Raw genomic sequence first — 25421 nt, 5'->3', positions numbered from 1 at the left:
CTCCAAATTTTCACATTTAAACACTCAAAATTGTCAAACAAAATCTTTTTTGTCCAAAAATCATTTTTGACGACATTTAATTACTTTTTCTTCCTTTAAACATCAATTTTCTGAATTTTTTGAGAAAACGGGTTCGCCACAAGAAGACACCAAGTTACCGTGTGTCACATAAATTTATTTTTTTTTTCGTCTACAACATTGAGTTGAACATCGAGTTAAAAATACGACACCGACTAATTTTTGACAATTTTTAATTTATTTTTTTTTATGAAGAAGGGCCAGAGTAGACACAGAGAAGAGACAGAAATTACATCGAGAACAAAAATTGCACAAAGAACTTCCTTCACGATCGGAGGAAGAAGCAATACTGAAGGCAGTTGGCACAAAATCAAGCACTAAATACTCGACTCGAGAAGCACTTTTTGCATGACATAACATGCATTCCACGTTGATGTCGTGCCGCTGTGTGTGTGTCGGAAAATGCATTTCCTTCTTTTTCACAAGTTCAAACACGAAAAACGCAAAATTGCTACGAGGCGAGAGAACGAGACGACACGATTGGCGCACGGAAATTTGGGCAGAAACAAGCAAACAACGGGATATCCTCGTGTCGTTTCAGTCACTCGTGCAGCGGGAATGAGCGACAGTTGCGCAGAAAGAGGCGGATATAGCGATGAAAGACGGAGACAAACGGTAGGTTTTGCGGAAAAACTTTGGTTTTGTGAGTGATAAGGGGAGGAAAGTTCTTTGGCGAACGGAAAATTTGCCACGCGGTTGTGTTTACATGTTGAGCAGTCGACTTTTGTGTGGCAGAGGAGAGAGATTTGGTCGGGAAATGAACAGAAATACTCGAAAAAAATTATAATTTTTAGTTCTAAAGGAAATTTTTTACTAAAATTTGAATGAAAATCAAATTTTTAGAGGCTATAAAGGCAAAATTTTTTTAAAAATTGACGAAAAATAATTAATAACGAAGAAATTTAATTTCTAAAATCAAATTTTGATGATGAAAAATATTTTTTATTAGAAAATGATGAAAATCTGATATTTTTCATGTCAGTTGAGTATTTAAATTTGAATTAAATAAGCAAAAAATACTTAAGAATTTTTTTCATAACGTGATTATTTGACCCAGTACACATTTTAAAATGTCTATCTAATCCCAATTTTAATTATTTTTCGATTACATGATCTAATTTTTAATCCCAGTGTATATTCTAAAATTTTTGCCCAATGCACATTTTGTAATTTTGACCCAAAGCACATTCAATATATTTGACCCAATGCACATTTTAGAATGTCTGCTCATTAAATTTCTTATAATTTTGTCTCAAATAATATTTTAATTATTTCATGAAATTTGAATTTTCAAATTTTTACCCAAAGCAAATTTAAAAATTTTGACCCAATGCACATTTTAATATTTTTCCTTTAAAAAGTTGTATTTTAACTAAATACACATTCTAACTTTTTGCCCCAGTTCATATTTGAAAAAAAATTTGACCCAATGCACATTTTAATATTTTTCCTTTTAAAATTTGTATTTTTGACTTAATTCAATGTGAAAAATTTTCTTCTGAATAAATATTTTTAAATTTTAACCCAATGCACATTTGAATATTTCACCCCAGTTCACATTTGAAAAATTTTAACCACGTGACTTTTTTAATTAACGCACAAATTCAACTTTTTTTTTACAAAATTGCACTCCTCAAATCCCTTTTCAAAGTAAGTTATTAACAATAATTGGCCTCAGTAATGATGATAGCGTGTTTCATGACACATTATCGTCAGTCACTTTGAGCTTTACGTGCCCCGTACACAAAATGGATAATTTTCACAATAAATAAATAAATAAACACAAACAAAAAAAAACTTTGGGTGCACCTTTCGTGTCACTTTTTCCATAATTTTTTGCACAATTACCTTTTTTGTAAATAATAATATTTTTTTTTTAATTACAACTTCGCTTCTACAATTTTTTCTTTGTGACAAGAGTCCTTGGCAAAAGTTAGAAATCGTGATTCATCTAATTTTCTCTGACAGTTCCTTGCAACATTTCCTCCTTTTTTCTGTTATTTTCAAATTGTTTCAAATTTGGGACTCGCACAAAAAAAGTTTTTAAAAGTTTTCTGTCATTTTTTTGCAAACAATTTGTGCAAAAAATTAAGTAAAGTTACAACTAAATTGTTACAAAAAAAAAAAAATAGAAACGAAACGAAACTAATTTGTCTTGTTTCCTGTAGTGACTAAAACTGCTTGGTACCCGTTTTTGTATTTTGTTTTTGTGCAAATTAGGTACGAGGGAGCGAAATTTCTATTTAGCCGAAATGTCATTTTTTTGCCCTTTTGTTGGATTTTTCAATGAAACAAATTTCGTCTTGAGGACCTTTTAACAAACTATTATTTGTTAACTTAATTATCATTTTTTTGTACTTTTTGTACAGTTAAGTACTTGAAGAAATTAAAAAGGAGCATCCGCTTAATTCGTCTTGTTTAATTTTGTCTCTTTCTGTTTTCTTCAGTTAATCAAATAAATGGACAAGAAAAAAATTTATAAAAGAAAAATATTAAAATTAGTCGTCTTTTGATGCTTTTGAACAAGTAAATGTTGAGTGGATGGTAAAGATGATACAAAAAAATAAAAGTTACGTGGAATTTTAGAGTTTAAGCGTATTTTAAATAATAAGAAATTTATTTATTTTTATTTTTTTAAACAAAATTTTATGATTAAAAATTTAAAAAAAAAAAATAAAAATTTTTTAAAAGAATTTTTAACTGGATTGGGTCGATTATCCTGAATTTTATAATTTTTCCACAATTTTTACAATAATTTTATTAATTTTTCACAAATTGCCCAAACATTTTTATTTTAATTTTGATCTGAGAATTTATAAAATTTTCCAACAATTTTTCTTTTCTCATAATCTTGTTAAAATTTTTCAATAAAATGTTTTTTTATGATTTCCATTAAATTTTTAAAATGTTTTCCAATTGACCCTGAATTTTTCAATTTTTTTTTAATTTTTCATAATTTTTCTCAATCTGGAAAATTGAAAAGTTTTTCCATAAGTTTTCCTCATTTTTTTGATTTTTTTTATAAATTTTCCGAGGTTTGCCAAAATTTCAGTTTCAAAATTAAAACTGAAAAAATTAATTAAAAATAAATTTTTCAGTTTCATAAAATTTATAAAATTTTTGATGAATTAAGAAAAGTTTTCCATAAGTGCTCTTAATTTTCTGAGATTTTTCTTAGTTTTCCACGAAATTTTTGAAAATTTCCAATATTTTTTTTCTATTGAAAAATTTAAAATTTTAAAAAAAAAAAAAATTTTCCAAAAATTTAAAAATTTTCATAATTTTTCTCAGATTTTCAATTTTTTTTTTTTTATCAAAATTTTTTCTTTTTAAAATTTTCATATGCTTTTCCAATTTTATGAAAATTTTCTATGAATTTCCATGAATTTTTCCGAATTTTTTCATGAATTTTTAGAAATTTTCCACAAATTTTATCTTTAAAAACTATCTAAATCTTTAACAAATGTTACGAAAATTCAGAAAAAATTATTTGAGTTTCGTAATTTTCGGAAAATTTCGGAAAAAAAAAATAAATTTTCCTTAAAAATTTCTTAATCTTTAATTTTTTAATTTTTCATTTTTTAAAAATTTTTTTTTTTATTTTTTTTTTTTTTTTGATAAAAGACGAAATGACGAGTAAAAATTCAAATTTGTTATTCATAAAAATGAATTAAAAAAGACATTTCTCAATAGTTTCTTTCTTTTTCATTTCGTCTTGAATAAATGATGAGAAATATTTAACGAAAGAAATGTCTTGATGATACTTGATTTTCATTAAATTAGCAAAAATATTGTCAAAGGAAAATCTCGACAATTTTTTTTGTCCTTCTTCATGAAGAAAAAAAAGAGAAAAATGAGCAGTTTATTAGTGACAATAAACATAATCGTATACTCCGGAATTTATCTTATTGGCCACTTTTTTTTTTTTTTTTTTTTTTTTTTTTTTTTTTTGAAGGAAGAAGATTATCACGAGGACGGAAATAAAACTTGAGTGGCTTTGACGAAACAAAGACAGGTGACTTGATGGTCATTTGCGTAAATCCAACATTAATTGTTATTTTTATCTTTTAGCTTTTTATTGCATTTTTGGTCAAAAGGGGAAGTTTTCCGTGTGATAAGACGTCGACGAAAAAAAGATAAAAATCAAATAAAAGTGAATTGTTACTTACCGCTCCCCAGCGGAATATTCGTTTGTTTGCTGTTACTGACACGTTCGGTACTGCGATCACGCTCGCTCGCTGCCGTGATAACCGTGACAGTTTCCTGCTGCGAAGTGAGTCGCGGCACCGTTTTAACTTGCGCCGAGACCATTTTCGACGTTCCTGCTTGCGTTGCGGCGCCTCCCGCATTACGAATTACCAGAATGGACGGCGTCTTATCCAACCTCTTGAGTGTTTGCAGTAAAATGGGTCCGGAATTCGCGTCGGCGGCACTTCCTTTGGCGTTTGCAAGTCGCGTTTGCTGCAAAATTATGCTTGAGCCATCGGCGCTCGTGAGTTTTTTCATGCCGCCCGTGCCCGAGGACTGGAGCAAAATCGTTTGCGAGCCACCGGCGTCACGCAACGCAGCGGGATGTTGATGCACAGCAATTGAATTTGTACTTTCGTTAAGGGTTGAGCCGTTATTCGTCGTCGTCGTGGTGCGACTTTTGCCACGTTGCTGGATGACAATCGGCTTGTTGCTCGTGTCATCGCCTCCGTTTGCCGCAGCAGCTGCTGCCGCCGCCGCACTTTCGTTCAAAAGTGTCAACAGCTCGTGCCCATTTTGCAAGATTAGTTGACCGGAATCTGAACGCGCCGCACGCACAAGAATAAAATTGCTTTGCGTGCCTCCCGGACCGGCAGCTGTCGTGACAATCGATTGGTTTTGGATGCGAATCGTTTGTTGCTGCTGCCCCGTTGAGGTTTCGGGACCCACAACTATTGCCTCCGTTTCTTTTAGTTTGATGTTGTTAGCCTTAGCCATGACGCGTTGATGTTGTTTCATGTGCTCGGCTCTCGTCTCGTGGCGTATCTACAGCAAAGACCTGAAAAAATCGAAAAAAAAAATTAATAAATTTCGAAAAAAGAGAGAAAACGTCAGGTAATTAAATAAAAATCAATGAACTCGACACTTAATTGTAAGCCCATAAAAGTCAATAATAAGCTATTCATGCACCGAATGGAGTCAATTACATGTCGTTTTACGATATTTTTCGTGTGTCAGTGTCGAGCGTAGGAAAATCAAGGATAAAAGGCAAAAGTTTTCGATAAAGTTTTTGTGCGTGATGTGGTCATGTAATCAACTTCTCACTTTCCTATCGAATCGATTTAGTTCACTAGTTGCTTTTTCCTTCGTTTTCATTGAACGGGCGACGACGTTCGCAACACATGTGACGGTAATTATTTTTTGTTCGGTTATTGAGGTTTTTGTGTTAAAATTTGTTCGTTTTTTGTTCAATTGAATAAATTACTTTTTTGGGGTTGAAAGCTTCGTGGAAATTTTTTTGTAAAGGAAACTTTATTTGTTAAGGAATTATTTTGACATTTTTGAGAATTTTATTATTTTTTTAACTTTCTTAATATATTCTTGTCATTAATATTTTTTAAAAATAATAAATTTTTAATTTCTTTAATATTTGTTTATTATTCATTTTTTTAAATTTTTATTTAAATTAATTTTTTTTATCAAATTTTTATTTATTTTTTAATTAATTTTTATTAAATATTTATTTTTTAAACTAATTTTTTATTTATTTGTTTTTTTTAATTTTTTATTTGATTTTTATTTAATTTAATTTATTTATAATTAATATTTAATAAAAATAATTAATCCAAAAATTAGTTAAAAATTTGAACATTTTAAAAAACTTTTTAAATTTTTATTTTAATTCTTAATTTATTTCAATATTTAATAGTTTTTTAAATTTTTGTTTTTTTATTATCAAAAAATTATTTTCTATATTGAAATAGATTTAAAAAAAATTAAGAATTTTAATTTAATTTTTAATTATATATTTTCTAGCCTAATAAGGACTAATCAAATTTTAAAAATTTCAAAACGTTAATAAAAAATAATAAAAAAAATCCTAATTAATTTAAAAGTTTTAACTAATGAAATTTTTGACAACTAAATTTATTTTAGATTAAATTTTAAATTTTAGCAAAATAATTTTTTTTTTTTTTATTTTTTTTTTTTTCAAAGATTTAAAAATAAAATTAATTTAAGATTAATTAATTAATTTAAATTTTAATTAAATTAAATAAAATCAAATTAAATTAAAAAATTAATTAAAATTAAAATTTATATTAGGTAAATATTAAATTAATTAATAAAAAAAAATAAAAAAAAATTAATTTAAATCAAAAAAAAATGTAAATTTATTATTTAATAAATAAATAATAAATTTCATAAATCGAATGCTTTTGGTTAACGAAAAATATTTTTTTTTACTTTTCTGTAATTTTTAGTAAAATTCAAAAATAATTAAACGAAAATTTCTCTCCATAAAATTTAAAGTAGAACATTCCTTCACTCACGTGCGTCTAACAACAAATTACAACGTCGCACACTAAAATTCATGTTCAACTGTCTCGCATTAAAATATTCCAATATTCTATGTGTGCTTGCTCTACCAGACAATATTTATTACGAAATGGATGCAATTTGAAATCTCTACAATAAAATAAATAGTTTTCCAATTATTTTACGTCGTCGTCGTCGACTAAAACGCACAAAACATACTTTTTCGGGTCAAATCCCGGATTAAGTTTGAAAAACGGAGGAAAATCTACAACAAAATATTTTTTGCACATCGAGCCATTAATGGTCGACGATTTATTCGTATTTAATTATTATTATCAAATATGTTGATTTGTTGTCGTTAAAAGAGTCGCCGAAGCGCCAAAGAGAGAGACACATGAAATGTTTCGTTGTTCGGTGAAAGGAGCCAAAAATCTCTGTGGAGTGCATTCCACATGGCAGATATTTATAAATTAGACATAAAATTTTATTACCTTCATAATATATTTTACAAATTGACCGAATACGAGAATATTGTCCCTTTTTTGAAACAAATCGTCGTACGCTGTACGATGCACGAGAGAAACAATAATAACTGGACTATTGCCAATAAATATCCAGTCATGGACTAGTTAGACGACACGAGGACCGAGGATACAGTGGCATGAAACATATTTAAGTTCAATTCAAAATTGGATTCGAAAAGAGAGGCCTTCCACGTACACTTGCCTACAGATACGTACAACTTCCCATTTAACAAAATTGCTTTAAAAAATCGCTTTTTAACAAAAACTAAGTTTTTAGTAAATGTGAGAAGGGTTAGATACTGAAAATGTGCATTAGGGCGAAAATTTTAAATGCGCATTGAGTAAAAAATTTTAAAATGTGCATTGGGTCAAAATTTTTAAATGAGCATTGAGTAAAAACTTTGAAATGTGCATTGGGTCAAAATTTTTAAAATGTGCATTGGGTCAAAAATTTTAAAATGTTCATTGGGTCAAAATTTTTAAATGAGCCTTGGGTCTAAAATCTTGAATGTTCATTGGGTAAAAGTTTTAAAATTTGCATTGGGTCAGTTTTTTTATAATTTGCTTTGGGCTAAAAATCTTGAATGTGCATTGGGTAAAAATTTTTAAATAAGCCTTGGGTCTAAAATCTTGAATGTTCATTGGGTAAAAGTTTAAAATTTGCATTGGGTCACATTTTTAAAATGTCAACTGGGGCAAATATCGTGTGAATAATACTTTCAAAGTTTAAAATATGCATTGGGACTTAGTTGTATGAACACAAACCGATTCGTTAAATGGGAAGTTTTACGTACCCATGTACAGAAAACGACGTGCATTGACAATAATAATGATAATAATAACAAATTTCATATGAATTTAAGCGAGGCGAGGACTATTTATTTATTTTGATGTCAAGTAACGACTACTGTACTCTCGGAATAATAGATAATCTCTTAAAATGTTACTGGAATTTTACTTCATGAACGGTGAAATTTTATTGCCAACTACACATTTTTTCCCATACGTGGACTGGATTAAAGGGTTAAACTACTTTTTGTTGCCTCCTTTTCTTTTATTTTATTATTATTTGTGTGCCGAGTCAAATTACTGAAATTATGTCTGCTAGCCAGTTGTTTTCTATTGTTTTGTCGCTAAAACAAAACGAATTTTTTTCGAATAGAAAAGAAAAGTAATTTTCTCTCAATTGTCTAATCAATGTTGCCTTTTTTTCTATTTTTGAACAAATACGAGAAAAACGTGTTTCGAATAAGAAAACAGTTTTTTTCTCGTATTTGAGTGATCACTCATCTCTCTATTGATTTCAAAGTCGCCACATAAAACTCTATGATTCGAAAATTGATGAATTTTACTCCAAAGGGCTTAAATTGAAAATCTTTTTAAGCCCTTTCGAGATAAAATTCATCAACGTTCGAATCATAGCTGTAAGAAAACTTCCGATGTCCATTGGCTATCCAAAATAATTGGCAAGACACTCAGTTTGACAACAAAATAGACTCGTTAATGACTCTTGATTATCATTTTTATGTGCGCCTTGCATTTAATGCTTGACTGAATGGACCTTTTATGAGGATTTATTTACGTCTCGTAACTCATTTTGGGAATTTATTGCAGTTTACAAAAAAAAAGTTTTGACTTTTTGGCTCAGGTTTAAGTTTAAGTGCATCACAAAAAGTCGTTAAAAACTGTAATGATGGAGACAGGAACAAAGGTAAGTAAACAATTTATTACAAACTCATTTACTTTTTTGTTTGGATTTTTTTATTATTACAGAGATATTGTGTGTATTGTTTACATTTTTTTCATCAGCAAACAACATCGACATTACATCAGCGATAAAATGACACGAACGACGCCTACTTGTTTCGTACTTTGTATGGTGAGGTGAGGTAATCAAATACTTATCATTCACAGTCTATCACAATGCATTGATTTGTGGATTGTTTGAACAAGAAATGCATTTAAGGAATTGTGTTAGATGGGGTTTACTTGAGCGCATTTTTTATTTGAAAATAATTTTATAGGAAATATTTTTTTCTCAATAAGATTTATCAAACTTTGAATTTTTCTTCGTTGTCTTAAAAGTTGGAGCCTTCAGGGTATATTTTTCTGAAAGAGCATAAAAATTGCAAGAAACTAGCGGTAGATTATTGAATTTGGGCTATCGTGAAAAAATTTAGTCAACAGAATACCTGAACCCCTTTTTATGCATTTAAATTCGAAGGAAATATATTTTTTTTTAATAAGAATTTTTCTCTGTTGTCTTAAAGGCTAGAGACTTCAGGGTATATTTTTCTGAAAGAGCATAAAAATTGCAAGAAACTAGCGGTAGATTATTGAATTTGGGCTATCGTGAAAAAAATTAGTCAACAGAATACCTGAACCCCTTTTTATGCATTTAAATTCGAAAAAAATGATTTTTTCTCAATAAGACCCATGAAAGGTCGAAAACTTTCATTTATTAAAATGTAAGTTTTCAATTAATTTTTTTTAAAATTTGTGATTTTCTTTAAATATGAAGTTTTTACCTTTTAAAGCATGACGGACAGACAGACAGACAAACATAAAATTCCCCAAAGACAAATTTTCAATTCAGAAAAATGCGTTACACTTCTTCTTCTATTTCAGGAAAGAAAGAAAAGAAAAACTATTAAATAAAAATATAAACAAATAGATGATCAAGGTAATTCATTTTCCTTCTATTGTTTTATTTTTATTTATTTATTTCTTTTTTCCCATTTTTTCACTTGGAGAAAATTGCTTCGCCAACAACTACAACTACTATTTCGTAAGTTAAACGATAGGCGGACACTAAATCACTTTTTATTGAAACTTAATGGATTTTAGATTTGGGGCTTGAGAAATTTATTTGTCTATTTATTTATTTTTTTTTTCTTTTCAATTTGCAATAAAAATGGAGCTTTTTACTACTTCACACATTAAAGCTCTTTTTTTGCGTATCGCGGAATTGAAAAAAAAAATAAACAATCTCAAGGTCGGTCAACTATTAATAAAGTTGAATCTGTTGAGTCATTTATCAAGCACATGCAACACCTGATAACAGAAAAATTTATAAGATTACTAATTAGTTCTGTACAAGTAGTTGTATACAGATTAACGTTTAATCGAAACGAGAGATAATTTTTATTTTATAGTTGTCAGTCATTTCAGTTCTTATTTACGTCTCGCTTAGAAATGATCACTTTTCTGACTCTTCTACTAACGGCTGTTATTGCAGTTTATGTCTACGTTCAAAGACATTTTTCGTATTGGCAGCGACATGGATTTCCGTATTTGAAAAATATTGAAATCCCTTATGGAAATATGGGAGCTCATGCCAGAAAAGAACGTTCAATGGGAACAGCAGTTTGGGATCTCTACAATCAAACTGATGAACCATTTGTTGGCATGTATGCCTATACTAATCCCGGTCTTCTGGTGAGAGATTTGGAGCTTGTTCGTAAGATCATGATTACCGACTTTGACTACTTCCATGATCGAAGTGTTTATAACAACAAAGATCGTGAACCTCTTCTATCACAATTGTTCTCTCTCAAAGGCGAGGATTGGAAAAACTTACGAAAGAAATTCAATCCGTTATTTTCTTCTGGAAAGTTGAAGGCTATGTTTCCAACTATCTTATCGGAAGTTGATAAGCTTGATGGGTACGTGGAAAAGGTAGCAGCTAATAATGAGCTGTTTGAAACGAAAGAGATGACCTATCGTTATGTTCTGAACATCATAGGATCTGTAGTGTTCGGTTTGAACATTGATATTCTCGCAGATCCTGATCATCCCTTCGAACGAATGTACAAAGAGCTTCTAGGTCCCAACAAATGGACTGACTTGAAAAATGCTTTGCAATTTGTCTCTCCAAAGTTAGTAGATATCCTGAGGATTCCTTTACTCCCGACTCATGTTCGAGAGTTCTTCTTGGATGTAGTTTCAACTACCATGAAATATCGCAAGGAGCACAATTATCGTCGGAATGACTTTATGCAACTCATGATCGATGAAGGAGACTTCTTTACCTTAAACGAAATCACCGCCAATTGTCTCATCTTTTACGTTGCAGGAGCAGATACAAGTCCATTCACAACTGCAACTTGTCTCTATGAACTTGCTCTGAACAAGGATCTTCAAACAAGAGTTCGTAATGAAATCGATGAAGTTCTACAGAAGTTTGATGGCGTCATTAGTTACGATTCTGTCAATGAAATGACCTTCCTTGATGCTTGTGTGAGAGAAACTCTCAGGAAGTATCCGGGACTTCCAATACTTTTACGGGAGTGTACCAAAAACTATAAGATTCCAAATTCGAAGTTGACCATTAAGAAAGGGACATCGATCTTTATTCCAGCAATGGGATTGCAATACGATCCAAAGCACTATCCGGAACCTTTTAAATTCATTCCCGATCGTTTCGTTAAAGGAAGTTACGAGGAAAGTATTTGCAATAAAGATGCCTATCTCCCGTTTGGTGATGGACCAAGGAAATGTATCGCAGTGAGGATGGGATTCTTGTTCGTCAAGGCAGCAATTGTCAAGTTAATTAGCAAGTATGAATGGGAAACAACCGATAAGAAGGAAGTTGAGTTCGATAACTACTCTGTGGGACTCAGTGCCAAAGGAGGACTCTTACTCAAAGTACAAAAACGTCAAAAATGAACAAATTTTTAATTAGTGGAAGCATGTATCCGACCAAAAAATAAACTTTTTTAATTGCATGTTGTGTTTTGTGTCTTGTTATAGTGGTGAGGTACCTTCGTCACGTAAGACACATTCAAGACATTTATTTGTGCATTCCTAATTATTTATTGTCGTTTTGGAAAAAAAAGTTGTTCTGAAAGCATTTTTGATTTCCGCCGTTTTTCTCTTCTTCTTTTGACTTTTTGTGACCTTTCACGAAATACGAAAAAAAACTCCTCCTTCTCTTTTTCCTTCAACTCGACAAAAATAATTAAAAACTTTTTTTTAATTCGTGTGTTCCCAAATTTTTTTCTGTTCTATTGTTTTATTTTCTCCATATAACCAACAGCAACAACAACAACGTCTTAAAACATTAGCATGCACTTTACTCGATATTTAATTTAAAAATTTGCCTAATTATAGTTTTCCTGTGTTGTTTCTTAATTTTTTTTTATTTTTTACGTACAGACAATTTCTCGACAGCACGACGCTCGAACGTGTTTTGGCGAAAATTTCAATCTTTTTGCATTGATTTTTGTTTTTAAATACCATTTTTCGTGTCTTCTGTCGAAAGGAAAGGAAATACGTGACAAGACCTTGATTAAAATCTCATGCTAATTTGATGTCCCTTTTATGGCATTTTGGAGAAAAAAATTAAAATTTCGTTAAAAATCTGTCTGTGCAAAATTTTTTTAATTTTTCATTAATTTTTTAAAAAATATTAATTTTAAAATAATTTTAATTTTTTTTTTAAATTAATTTTTAAATTAAATATTTTTGAAAATTAACACGAAATAAATTAAAGAAAATCTAAAAAAAAAAAAAAAAAAAATTTTCATTAATTTTTTAAAAAAAATTTAATTTAAAATTAAAATTTTTTAAATTTAATTAATGAAAAATTAATTTTTTTAAAAAAAATTAAAAATTAATTTTTTTAAAAAATATTTAATTTTTTAATATTTTTTAAAAATTATTTTAAAAAATATTTTTTTGAAAAATATTTTTTTAATTTTTGTAAAGATTTTTTAAAAAATTATTTGGAAAAAAATTTTAAAAATTTTTCCTAAAGTAAAAAATGCGCTCAAGTCTCAATTCAAAATTTAAAAGAAAATTTTCTTATCTTTGTCTTTCTTGATTCCAAGAAGGATTTTTGGAAAGAATTAACTTGGAAGGAGATAAAAATTTACATAAATATGGGCCAATCACTCTATTTTATCTTTCAAACGTTCAAAAAAGGCGAAATTTCGTGCCATATGTGGTCTTCCAACAAAATGAAAGAATTTAAGTAGCAAACGTGTCTAAGATTTTTTACCATTTCCATAAGCAGATGAATCAAAGATATTGCCTCGTTGATGACGGACAAAGACATTAAAAAGCAAAAGCGAGGAAAAGTTTGTATGGGGATATCGAGTGACGATGCCACGATAAAAATTGAAGTGTCCCCACAGAATTGCATAATTCCTCCTCACGATACAAAGAACGAAAGAAAAACGGCAAATATGACATCACATCCACTCGTCTCACCAATAAAATCATACAAGTATCATATCAAAACCACTTTCATGAATATTTAAAAGTATTAGAGGCGATGTGTGTTGAGAGTGAAACATCTTTATCTTTCGTCTTCCTTTTTGCACATAGACGTCGTTGTTGTTGTTGCCTGTCATCGTGTACTTTCAAAATTTGGCTCAGTTCATCATCATGAATATTATTACGTTGTTTTTGATGATAAAACGTACGAACGAACGACGTTGACTCTTGGGTATTTTTAATGTCAAGTCAAACAGGAAAACGTAAACAAAAAAACAACAACACAAATTTATTCAAAGAAAATCCGGAGAAAAGGCAAGAAGACGTTATTGACGAAGAAAACGTTGATAAATTAGATCAAGGATCAAAGTAACAGATGCTTGTCCAATGAACTCAACTCAACTAAATTAAATACGAAACGAGAGAGACACTCGTTTATATTAAAAAATTGCTTCTTTTTATATACCTCCTCTTCGCTTTAACTGGACGTCACCCATAAAACACTTTAGAATATTAATATAAAAAAGGATGCATGAATAAATTATCGCGTGCCCTCCGAAAGTAATCTCGTGTAACACAAAACTATCGCACAGAAAAAAATTTCGGTGGTTTAATAAATAAATAATGTGAACGCGTCCTTTAGTTTTCCCTTTGCACTATTTACTCGAAAGACAATAAAAAATTTTCATTACTTCAGTCTTTGTACAATTAATTTTTTGGGATAACAAGACAAGCATGCATGAAATAAATTTTTTAAAATAGTGCTGCGTCCACACATTTGTCAAAATTATTTATAGCGGAGGGATTTTTTGGACATCATCGTGAAATACTAGGAGTATGCGAATTAGAAAGTATCTGAGAGGAGATTTTGTACGCGAACAAATGAAGGGTTAGAAATGTTTGGTAATGAGCAATGTGAAGTTTGCACCTATGAAAGTTTTTGGAATGAATTGAATCAATTTTGACAAAAAATCTAAAGGAAGAGGGATTTGACAAAAATTATTTTATATTCTTTGAGTTCATAATTCTCATCGAAGAAAAATTATTCGAAAGTAAATTGGAGGAATTTTTAGCAATTTTAAAACATTTTCCGTAAGCTAAATTGTCAATAGTTAACATAACTATTTCCCATGTATTCCAAGCTTTTTTTTTATCATCCTTCAAAAAAACTTCATTCAGCTTCAAGACTTGTAAAATTTTTTATGAATATATAGAAAATGATATTCAACTTAAAATTGGTAAAAGTAGAAATTGATGTATCATCTAATCAAATTAAAGAGATATGATATTTTTCGAAAGCTATTTTGAGGATATTCCGTAAGTAAGTTCAGTATTTACTGACAAGTTTGAAATTCTTTCGAACTCTATCTCACTTTCGTATCCGTATATTTCTTTGAATCACTGAAAGCTTTTCTTTTTCCGTTTGTTTTGTTCTATCCAAAAGGGATCAGCTATAATTGTGATATAGTCAACTAGGGCCTTCATAGAATGTTTGATCTCTTGGTCGATACGATTACATCCAGAAATAACATTAGAACGATATAATGCAAAATCTTCCCATACCATATTGATTCGTAGTGTTGATTCCCAGAAGTTGCATCATTTTTATGTGCTTCACTTTGCTCAATTCTTTTTGTTAAAACAAAATCCATTGTTGAAATCCATGTAGAAATCCATTTTGAATTGCTTCTCGAATAAAGTGATAACGAATTGTAATGTATTTAGTACGAGAACTGTTACTATGCCAACACGTAGATATCGTTGAACAGTTCAGCAGATTTATGAGCTTGGTAATTTCGCATTTCAACTTTTCATCAATTTGATTTTAGAATATTTAGATATGAGCTTCTCTAATTTTTTTATAATTTTATTTTTATCACTTTTCAATATTTTTAAGATTTATAAGAATCATATAAGCTCAAAGTCATTTTGGAGATTCTTTTAATAACTGCACCGTCTCCAACTTCACACTCTTAAACTTTGTATTTAAAAAAAACTTCTATCTCACTTTTACGCGTGTTTCACAATCGATCCGTAACCCGAATACAAAGTCATCATTTTTCACTTCTTTTTTTTATATTTCACAAATCTCTCTTCCTCGTCTACTTACGTTCACTATACTAGTATCACTAACCACCATTGAAAAACGGAGAAAGAGCACTTTTCTCATAAATATGCCTAAACTAAATGAATTTCTTCATGTTCTTCGTTCGACGTGACTTGTTTGTACAAAATTTGATACGAGAAATTTCTGAATTTTTTTGTATATTTTCTTTCACTTTTCTCTCTCGATCTACGGCGACGAAACCGTCATTCATCATGTTGCGAATGAGCGACTGTCGCGCGATGCGGCACAATAGTAACTGTAGCGCGGTAAAAGACGTGGCGGTAATTAAAAAGGATTATCGTAAAAAAAAAGTTTCCTCTACTGATAATGGAATATTATTATAGTGAGGCAAATAGAAGCCATAGAAGCTGTCAACGAGGTATTTGAAATTAATTTTAACGGTAAATAAACAATTACCAAGGTCACGTGACTTTCATTTTTCTTTCTTCGTCGTCTTTCTTTGTAGCTCGTGTTCCTCTTTTTTTTATTGAGCTTTATTATTATCTAAATAGATCCGTTCTAATCTAATAAAGTGTAATCGATTATCATTTTCTCCTTCCCTCTTTTCGTTTTCACGATGGAGACGGAACCTGCCACCACATTCATTCACATTTCGGTGTTTATATTTGGCATTAGAGCGTGTGTACATAACGAATGAACAAACGATGACGGAGTGTGGAGGTAAAAGCTAAGCAAATATTTGTTATTCAAGTCGCTCGGTTGGTCTCTTTCTACTTCTGTATTGAATATGAAGAGATATTTGACAAAATTTTTAAGACTTTAAGCTCCTCAAAAGACCTTTAAATGTAGCTTTTAAGCTCTTTAATGCCCTTTTTTATCCAGATATTTCACACGTTTCCACGTAAGAAAATCCCTTCGTGTAAAATAGATTGAAATTTATTTCAGTCCCGTGTATTTCGATGCACTTGAATGATTTTTTTCCATGTGCATGAAAAGTGTCCTATATTTATACATAAATAAACAAGCACACACGCCGTCGTCACCCGCGCTCTGCTAGCCTCGTGTGTGAGTGAGTGTATTTATATATATTTTTACCTTGACCTACACTGGCTTTGAATTTTTCCTCCTCTGCTCGAAGTTTCTGTACGAGTTTGTTGCTGCCTGCTTAGCAAAATGCAAAAGCAAATGCGAATGAATATAAATGAGGGTGGCTTTTGTTCATGATTATAACGAACAAACAAAAACATTCAAGTGCATATTTTTTCAGCTACCTATAGATATTGAAAACTGATTCACTTTTTAGTCTCTCTGTGCCTGAATTTTTCTCACAACGCGCCAGAACACGTGAAAATGATCGAACTAACTAACAAAAGAAATCGCTGAATAATTGCTTTCCGTTTTCTTCTTTTCTTCCATTGTCCTTTTTTTGTATTTATATATTTTTTTACAACATTTGCGTGTGTCGAAAGGTCTTGACGCCCGTTATTTTACGAGTTAGGTTGGGTCAAAAATGTTTTTCGGGGTAACATTCCGATCGGCTTAGCGAAACATTATTCACATGTTTTTATTGCGATTTTGTGAAAAAATCGAAATTTTTTTTATTTTTAATTAAAATTTATATTATAATTTAATTAATAAAAAAAAATTAAAACTAAATTAATTTAATTTAAAAAAATTTAATTAATTAAAATTTAATAAATTATAAAATAAATTATAAATTAAATTATAAAATTTAATTAATGAGAAATTTAAAAAAAATATATTTAAGGATTATTTTTAAAGAAAATATTTTGTATTAATTTTTTAAAATTAATTTTAATTTTATAAAAAAATACTAAATTTTCTATTTAGTATTCTAAAATAAATTCTAAAATATTTTACTAAAATTCTGAAAAATAAGTTTCTTCAAATGTAAATATTTTTATACAAAAAATTTAATATTGATAAAAATTGATTAAAAATTAAATAATTAATTTAAATTAAATTAAAAGAAAAAATAAAAAAAAATTAAATTAATTTAAATTAATAATGAAATAAAAAAAATAATAAATTATATTATTATTTATTAAATTTTAAAAAAATATAAAAATTCTTTATTATTTAAAATAATAAAATTAAATTATTGAATTTAAATTAATTAAATAAATGAAATAAAAATAAAATTGAGTAATAAAATCATAGAAAAAAATAAATAAATAATAAATTAAATTTAAACAAAATTAATTAACAAAGATAAAAATAAAATTTTTATAAATTTTTTTTTTCAAATATTTCTAAATTAAATTTTAAAAATTATTTTTTCGTAAGAATTATTTTAATTAATTTTAATAATTATTTTTTAAATATTTTTTTTTAATAGGAAAATTATTTGAAAAAAATTTTTTTTAATTAATTTTATTCAAAGCAAAAAAAATTAAAATATTGGAAATTTTTTTCACAAAATCGCACAATTTTTTTCCCACTAAAACATCCACTAATGTCGTAACAGACGACCAACATCGTCCTAATATCAACAACGAGACACGAGAAATCCTCAGTAGAGCAAAAAAAAAACACAAAATCCAATAATTCAAAGGATTACCAACGCTTATTTCACCTTGCTTTGCGTGCCATCATTCTCTTCTCCCTCGTACCGTCACACAGCCCGTCGATGTTGCCTCGCGCGTACCAAAAACTTTTTGCCATATCCATTTTATTACTTTAACAGACACAAAACGCTTATCACAAGGATACTTTTTGGATACAAATCGGCGTTTTGTTCTTCGTTCGTCGGTAATGTAATGATGGATGATAGACAAGGCAGGACAAGGATGACGAAGACGAAAAAAAAAAACGAAGAAAAGCAAACATTTTTCCTAATTTTTAGTTTCATCTGTTAGTCATTTCGTGTTTCTACAGTAGGTACGTATATATCCAAAAATAGGGCATTAAAACAGACAAAAAAAGGAAACATGCCAGTTTTTTTTCGGTGTGACGTACTAACTTGACTGACATTCAACTCATACTCGCACGGAAAACTTCTCAAGTATTATTGAGTAATTTTTCGGTGCTATGCCGCCGTGTTATTTTACATAATAATCATGAAGAAGAAGAGAGTTTGTTGTCTGTTACTGTCAAAATGTTAACTCGTAGATACACAGAATGGATGGATAAAAATACAAAAAAGGGGTAAAAGATCGATTTTAGGCAATAACAATAATTGAACAATTGACTTGAGCAATTGTTGAGGTGAAAGAAAAGAAGAAATCTGACAAACAGGGGGGATGGAGACACCACAATATGAGGGTAATTGCTGGAAATAATAGCGTCAAAAAGTGAAAATAAGTCATTTATAGCTTTTCTTTTATTTTTTTAGGAAACATCACATGGCATGACATGCAGTGACGGATTAAGAAGACCTTTAGCACCTTTTGGGGTAAAAATATTTTTTAGAATTATTTACTAAGTAAAAATTTAACAAATTTTTAATTTTCAGACCTTAATTTGCTCATCAGGATCCAAAATTGGCTCAAAATGGGCCCAAAAACTGAAATTCCTGAGGCTTCAGATTCAAATCTGTTCCAATTAATCCAAACCAAGCAAAAAATTTTAACAAATTTTTAATTTTCAGGTCTTAATTTGCTCATCAGGATCCAAAATTGTACAAAATGGGCCCAAAAACTAAAATTCTTGAGGCTTCAGATTCAAATCTGTTCCAATTAATCCAAACCAAGCAAAAAATTTTAACAAAATTTTAATTTTCAGGCCTTAATTTGCTCATCAGGATCCAAAAAAAATTCCTGAGGCTCATTCAAAAAATGAAATTCAAATTTTTAAATTTCAGAAAAAAATTTGCTTCAGGATCCAAAAATTCAAAATGGGCCAAAAACTAAAATTCTTGAGGCTTCAGATTCAAATCTGTTCCAATTAATCTAAACCAAGCAAAAATTACAAAAAAAAAATCAGTATCGATGACATCGCTTTTCGTCACCCCCCCACACACGACGAGAAAAGTACTTACTACGCCACGGATTGAGGTCATTTATTTACAACCAATCGATAATAATAACAACAGCGTTCTTATCAGATACACATATACTCAAATTCAATTCTGATAAGAAAATTGTTCGAAGATAAGAAAAAAAAATTACAAATGTGTAAAAAATACTTACATTTTTGTCGTATTGGAGGTCGAGGGGTTCACTTTCCGATGTTTTTCAATGAAATTTTGCACATTTTATCACTTTTTTGACTAGAATTGTTGTTTACGAAAGTTTAAAAGGTACTTTAGAGCTAATATTAATTTATTATTTTAGTAAAAAGGACAACAAGAGAGTGATTTTTTATAACATTTAATAGAGATTTTTAAAGGTAAATATATATTTTTGTTAATTTTTTTCTTTTTTTGTTTGAGATAAACACAGCAATTTCAAGCACTTCACTTTTTACATACAAGAAAATTTTTTCAAAGCGAATTTTCCTTTGAATTTTTTTAATACGAAAAATCTATCCTACTTTTCTATGAGACGATTAGAATTTTAAAGCTCTTAATAATTTTTTTTGTAATTTTTTTCTCGTAGCTTTGAACGTTGACAGTTCGCACGATCTTTAAAGACGTGATCTGGGTACTTTTTTACAATTTTATACAAAAAATTTTGTGTTTGTTACAAAAACATTCGATTTTCTTTACAGAATAAAAATACTGTCTCTGCATCGTTTTTTTTTTGCTTTGCGTCAATTTTTGCAGGTGCTACGTTAAATTTTTGTGATTTTGTGTGTAGCGTTTTGTGTGCAATTTTTCCAATTGGATTTCTCTGCCTTAAATTAATAGAAAATTTTGTTTATTATCACCCACTGTTTTTTTTTTACACAGAGAATTTACACAAAAATCAACCATTTTTTTCCTTATTTGACAGATGACACATGGAACGTAGCGAAAAGTGATAAATACTACGGCAGGCATGGCAGATACGCGAACGAATGTGGAACGAAAAATTTGCATGTTCCGTTTTCGCGGGAATTTTCGCGGAAATGGAACAAAACAAATCAGCAGATGAGACGAATGAAAGTGATAAATGTAGATGGCGCCATTTGAAGTTTCCGCCAAATTAAAAGAGCAACGATGTTGCAAAAAATTTTTTTACCGTTAATGATTTTTATTTTCCTTTAAATTTTGAACATTTTCAAAATTGATTTTTTTTTTCAGTTTTTTAAGTTATCTCCAGAAACGGCACTCAGCTGGGTTTTATTGACAGCATCCAAACCGAGGACAGATCCTATAATGGGTGCCAAACAAATCGTGTGCATCTCTTTTGGTTATCTTGGCAGCTGCGGCGGCGGATACAGTTTCGAAAGTCAAAACTGCTAAAATGACAAGAGCAAAGAAAATGAATTGTTTATTGAACATTTTGTTGATTTTTTAAGAAAAAACTGATTTTTTGCATGAGAAACTTCGGAATTTATATGAAATTTTTTATCAAAAAAAGAAAAAAAATCATGAATTTCGTGCAATACGTGCTTTTTGATAAAATTCTAATCGTGAGGCATGATTTTTATTTTATTGCTTTGGAAATGTAGATTAAAGGTACATTTTTAGTATAAAAAGACTCTCAATTTTAGAAAATTTAATTCAGTTTGTTATTGAAAACTAAACTAAAAAAAACTTTTAAAAATGGCGTTTAAAGATCTTTTTGTAGTTTTTGCCATCTTGGCATTTTTGGGTCTTGAAATGGTTTATCAAGCCGAAGCTAAACCTGTAGATGGTGTAGATGTAGGTGTTGTAGATCAGCTTGTCAAAGCCATTTTTGGAGACGGAGTCCTTTAAATGGCAAAACAGGAAGAAAAGAACATTTTTGTAACTTTTAAAGTTTTTTGTTCTTGAAGAAATAAATAAATAAAAGTTTAAAAAAATAATTTCTTTACTTTTTTAAGAATTTAACGAAAATTGTTATTTTTAAAATAAAAAATAATATTTTTTTTAAATTTTGAACCAAAAATCAAATATAAGATTTTTTAAAATTCTTTCAAGTTACGCAAAAGGCTTTCAATTTTTGGTACTTTTGGATGTTCAAATTCAAAACAATTTCAAAAAAACATTTTTTGACTTAAAAGGTATTTTTCTTAATAAGTCAAAATTCAATTATATTTTTGAATTTATGAAAGATTTTTGATCAAATTTTGGGAAAAAACTCATTTTGAAAAAAAATGGTAAAAATATTGAAAAATTTTTTGACTTAGTTTTATTTAACTTAATTTAAAAGTCAAATTGTTTCGATTTTTTACTAAAAAGTTTTTTCGACCCTGATAAATAATATAGTTTGATTTAATTTAAAAAAAATCAAAGACTTTGGTCAGAGAGTTTTCTTTTATAATTTTTTTTTTTTTGAAAAATTGTTAAATATAGATGGCTTTCTACATCGATGTCTACATCTTGTCGAAAAATAAACAAAAAGTAACAATAATTTAATTATGTTAAAAATAATTCTTAAAAATATTAATTTGTAAAAATTCTTTTTAAAATATGTTTTTAATTTTTTTACAAAATAATTAAAGTTAAATAAAAAAAATTATTAATTTAAAAAATTAAAGTTATTAAAAAATATTAAATTCTTAGTTCAAAAAAATTATTTATTTTTGAATCTAATTTAAATAAATTTTCAAAAAAAAATCGAAAAAACAATTAATTTTTAAAATTAAATTAATAATTCATTAAGTCACACAATTTAATCAATAAATACTAAAAAAAATCAGGAAAATAATTTTTTTTAAAATAGTATTTTTAAACAATTAATGAATTTTAATTAATTTAATGATTATTTTAAAATTTAAAAAAATTGTAAACTGAAACAAAATATTTTTTTTAAATAAATTTATTTGTCAATTTCAGCAAACTTTCATCCCATCGCCTGACATAAACACGTTTCTCGTTATATATTTTTTTGAAAAATTATGAAAAATCGATGTAGAAAGGAAAAAAAATGAAAATTTAAAAAAATATAACGTTCTTGAATTTTTTCTTAAGATTAAACTTTTAAATAATTTTTTTTTAAAAGAGAAATATTTCAATTTTTGTTAATATTTTCAAATTTCATAAAAAAAATAAAAAAATTTTTGTTTAAACTTTTATTTATTTCATTTCTTCAATGAAAACATTAGAACACCCTTTAAAAACCGTTTTTCATCAATTTTCTTCGATAGGTTGCTCATCCAGCCAATTTATCAAACAAATCAGCGGCGTCATCTACAAATTTGTCATCAGCAGAGACCATTTGGAGGCCCAAAACTGCCATCATGGCAAAAGCGGTGAGAACCAAGTCTTTCACAGTCATTTTAATTTTTTTTAAAAGTCTAGCTTTAAACTGAACTAAATTTTCAACGTTAAACTGTTCTTTTATACAACTTTTTCCCATTTTAAAACATTAAAAAAGTCACGAAAAACTAAATTCATGATCAACGAATAAAATTTATTTATTACTTTTACATGAAATTTAAAATTTTCACGAAATTTCAATAAATAATATCTCCGTGATGGGTTTCTTTCATGTGATAAACTTCAATTTCGGGATTTCCTGACTCTGGAACGTAATCTGGAGGCGGTTGACGATTAGCGGGATTCATGGGACGAAATTCTTCTTCATTTTTTGCTTCAGCGCCAACGAACAAAGTGAAGGCAGCAACTGCGAAAATGATGAAAAATGTTTTAAAGTTCATTTTTTGGCTGAATTTTGTGGCTTTCTGTTAATTTTTGGACTGAAACTTGCTTTTAAATGATTTTTTTTTACAAAAAAAGCAATAAAAAGGGATTGATAGGCAAATTTTTCGGTTGTAAAACGATAAAAAATGTCTGCAACTGATTTGCTTCGTTTTTCAAACGTTTCGCTTCATGAATTCTCTTTTTTTTAATTAAGAGAATTTTAAAAGTTTCTCTCATTTTTGATCTCATTCACGGTTTTAAGATCGCAGTTCAGTGATAAGAAGCCACATTCTCGAGTACAGAAGCAAAAATTTAATTTTTCGCAAATTTTTTTATTTTTTATCCTTGGTTCGGGTTTGGCAAAGCAAATCGCCTCATGCAAAAGCACTTTTCGAAGGTACAGAACGCCAAGCTGCCAATCATCATCGGATTCCGTTTACATCTGTCAGCACATTCGGCCTTGGGAACCCACAATTTTCCTGCGTCGTCACACAAATGCGCGGGAGGAACTTGAGCATCTGAGATTTTTTTTCAGAAATTTAAAAAAAAATAATTTTTCAGAAAAAAAAAATTCTCACCTGAAAATCCAACGAAGAGGAAAATGACGACAAAAAGCATCACGATCGATCGATTCATGACAAATTGGCAAGTGTTCGGGCGACGTAAGTGCATCCAACTGACCGAAACTGTCGCGAATAGCTCTCACCGTGCAAAAAAACTCATCTTTATTAATGAAATTGAAACTATGTAATGCGTCGAGAGAGTGATAAATGCAGTCGAAATGTTAATTAGTTCAAAGCTAAATCACTTTTCGTGAAGCGAAGTGATGCAGACTTGAGTCAGACGATAATTTATCGCCGCGAATTTGCATGAAGTTCTGCGAAAGATGGAGACGGCAGGTAATTTTTGTGCGTTTTCTTATCAGTGAACGTGAGATTTGTGATTTTTTGTGCGTTTCAAGGCAAAAAATGACGAAAAAGTAAACAAAAAAAAAATTATAATAATTTTTTTATATTAAAAATTTTTTAAAAATTGTAAAAAAAATTAACATGTAAAAATTTGGCAAAAACTCTTTTAAAAAATATTTTTTTAAATTTAATTTTAATTAAATTAAAATTAAATTAATAAATAAATTAAAATAAAATTTAATTTAATATTATTTATTAATTAAGAATTAAATGTTTAAAAAAATTTTATTTTAAAAAAAATTAAATTAATTTAAAAAGCTAAAATCATTAAAAAATATTGAATTCTAAAAAAAAAAAAAAAAAAATAAAATAAAAAAAAAAATTAAAAAAAAAAAAAAAAAAAAAAATAAAAATTAAAAAAAAAAAATTAAAAAAAAAAAAATAATTAATTCATTAAGTCACACAATTTTTTCAAGAAAAATTTAAAATTATTTTTTAAAATTTAATTTAATAAATTTTTTTAAATTTTTAATTATTTAAATTTTTTTCAACAATTAATTATTTTTTAATGAATAATGAATTTTATTAAATTTGATGAATTTTTAAAAATTAAAATTTTTTTAAAAAATTTAAACCTTAAAAAAATATTTTAATAATTTTATTTGTCAATTTCAGCAAAATCTCATCCCATCGCCTGACAGAAACACGTTTCTCCGTTACATTTGGCATCCAAAGCAGTCATTAGCGATCCTTGACTGTATCCTTGGCAGCGTTTTATACAAGAATCTGTTGGTCCAAAAGCAAACAATTTCGTAATTTTCCTCTTGCAAACGAACGATTCGTCATCTTTTTCTAAAAAATTAATTTTTTAAATAATTTTTTTCAAAATTTAAAAAAATTAAATTTAAAAAAAAAACTCACCATTACCAGCAATTGACTTTTGCACCAAAAAGACGCAAAAAACAATCAAAATCGCAAAAATATAAAAAAATCTCATTTTTCAAGAAGATTTTTGTCTCGTTCGAATGATCTCTCTCACAGCTGAGTTACGACTGATTGTCTCGAAACTGTCGACAATATTCGCATATAAATCATTTTGTTTATTATTTGTACTTTATTTTTATTTCGAGAATAATTAGCACGTCCATGCAATATTTGTTGATTAATATTTCATTCATGCCTTTCATTGTTTGACGTTCCAATCAAGACCCTTCGCGATTAGAAACAATTTTGGTCACGTGACTTTTTTTGATTGTTGTTGATTTGACAAAAAAAAATCGGGAAAAATCTGGTTAAAAAAAATGTAAATAATTTTTTTTGTTTGGTTTGAAGTTCATCCCGAAGCGAAATCGGGTCCTTATCAACAAACTTTCGGATTTTTTTGATACCGGCTTGTATAAAAAGAAACGGATTTTTGCAAATATTTTCAGTTATTTTTTTAATTTCTC

General features: G+C 28.5%; 2 protein-coding genes across 8 annotated transcripts in view; one reads left to right on the top strand and one right to left on the bottom strand.

The window, feature by feature from the left end:
* The window catches only part of LOC134829718 (calmodulin-binding transcription activator 2), a 56475-nt gene extending 36748 nt beyond the window's left edge, over window positions 1-19727 (bottom strand). For 6 of the 7 annotated variants that reach the window (XM_063842941.1, XM_063842944.1, XM_063842945.1 and 3 more), the window contains exons 1-2: window positions 19545-19727; window positions 4248-5104 (exon numbers count right to left, since the gene is read on the bottom strand). In XM_063842941.1, coding sequence (XP_063699011.1) covers window positions 4248-5064 — 817 coding nt within the window. In that variant the 5' untranslated portion in view covers window positions 5065-5104; window positions 19545-19727. Of the gene's footprint in view, window positions 1-4247; window positions 5105-19540 lie in introns of all 7 variants that reach the window. The other variant, XM_063842942.1, reaches the window with a different exon arrangement.
* Window positions 10273-11833, top strand: LOC134831812 (probable cytochrome P450 6d4). The gene has a single exon (XM_063845634.1). It carries the CDS (start codon window positions 10302-10304, stop codon window positions 11772-11774), a length of 1473 nt encoding a protein of 490 aa, XP_063701704.1. The 5' UTR covers window positions 10273-10301; the 3' UTR covers window positions 11775-11833.
* Window positions 19728-25421: the final 5694 nt, after the last annotated feature.

This window comes from Culicoides brevitarsis, chromosome 2 (genome assembly GCF_036172545.1).
Source record: "Culicoides brevitarsis isolate CSIRO-B50_1 chromosome 2, AGI_CSIRO_Cbre_v1, whole genome shotgun sequence".
NCBI classification, from domain to species: Eukaryota; Metazoa; Arthropoda; class Insecta; order Diptera; family Ceratopogonidae; genus Culicoides; species Culicoides brevitarsis.
This window is presented reverse-complemented; position numbering and strand designations above follow the sequence as displayed.

Bases quoted from the DNA above. Each gene is read 5' to 3' on its own strand.
- LOC134831812 (XM_063845634.1), top strand. From the start codon at position 10,302: ATGATCACTTTTCTGACTCTTCTACTAACGGCTGTTATTGCAGTTTAT.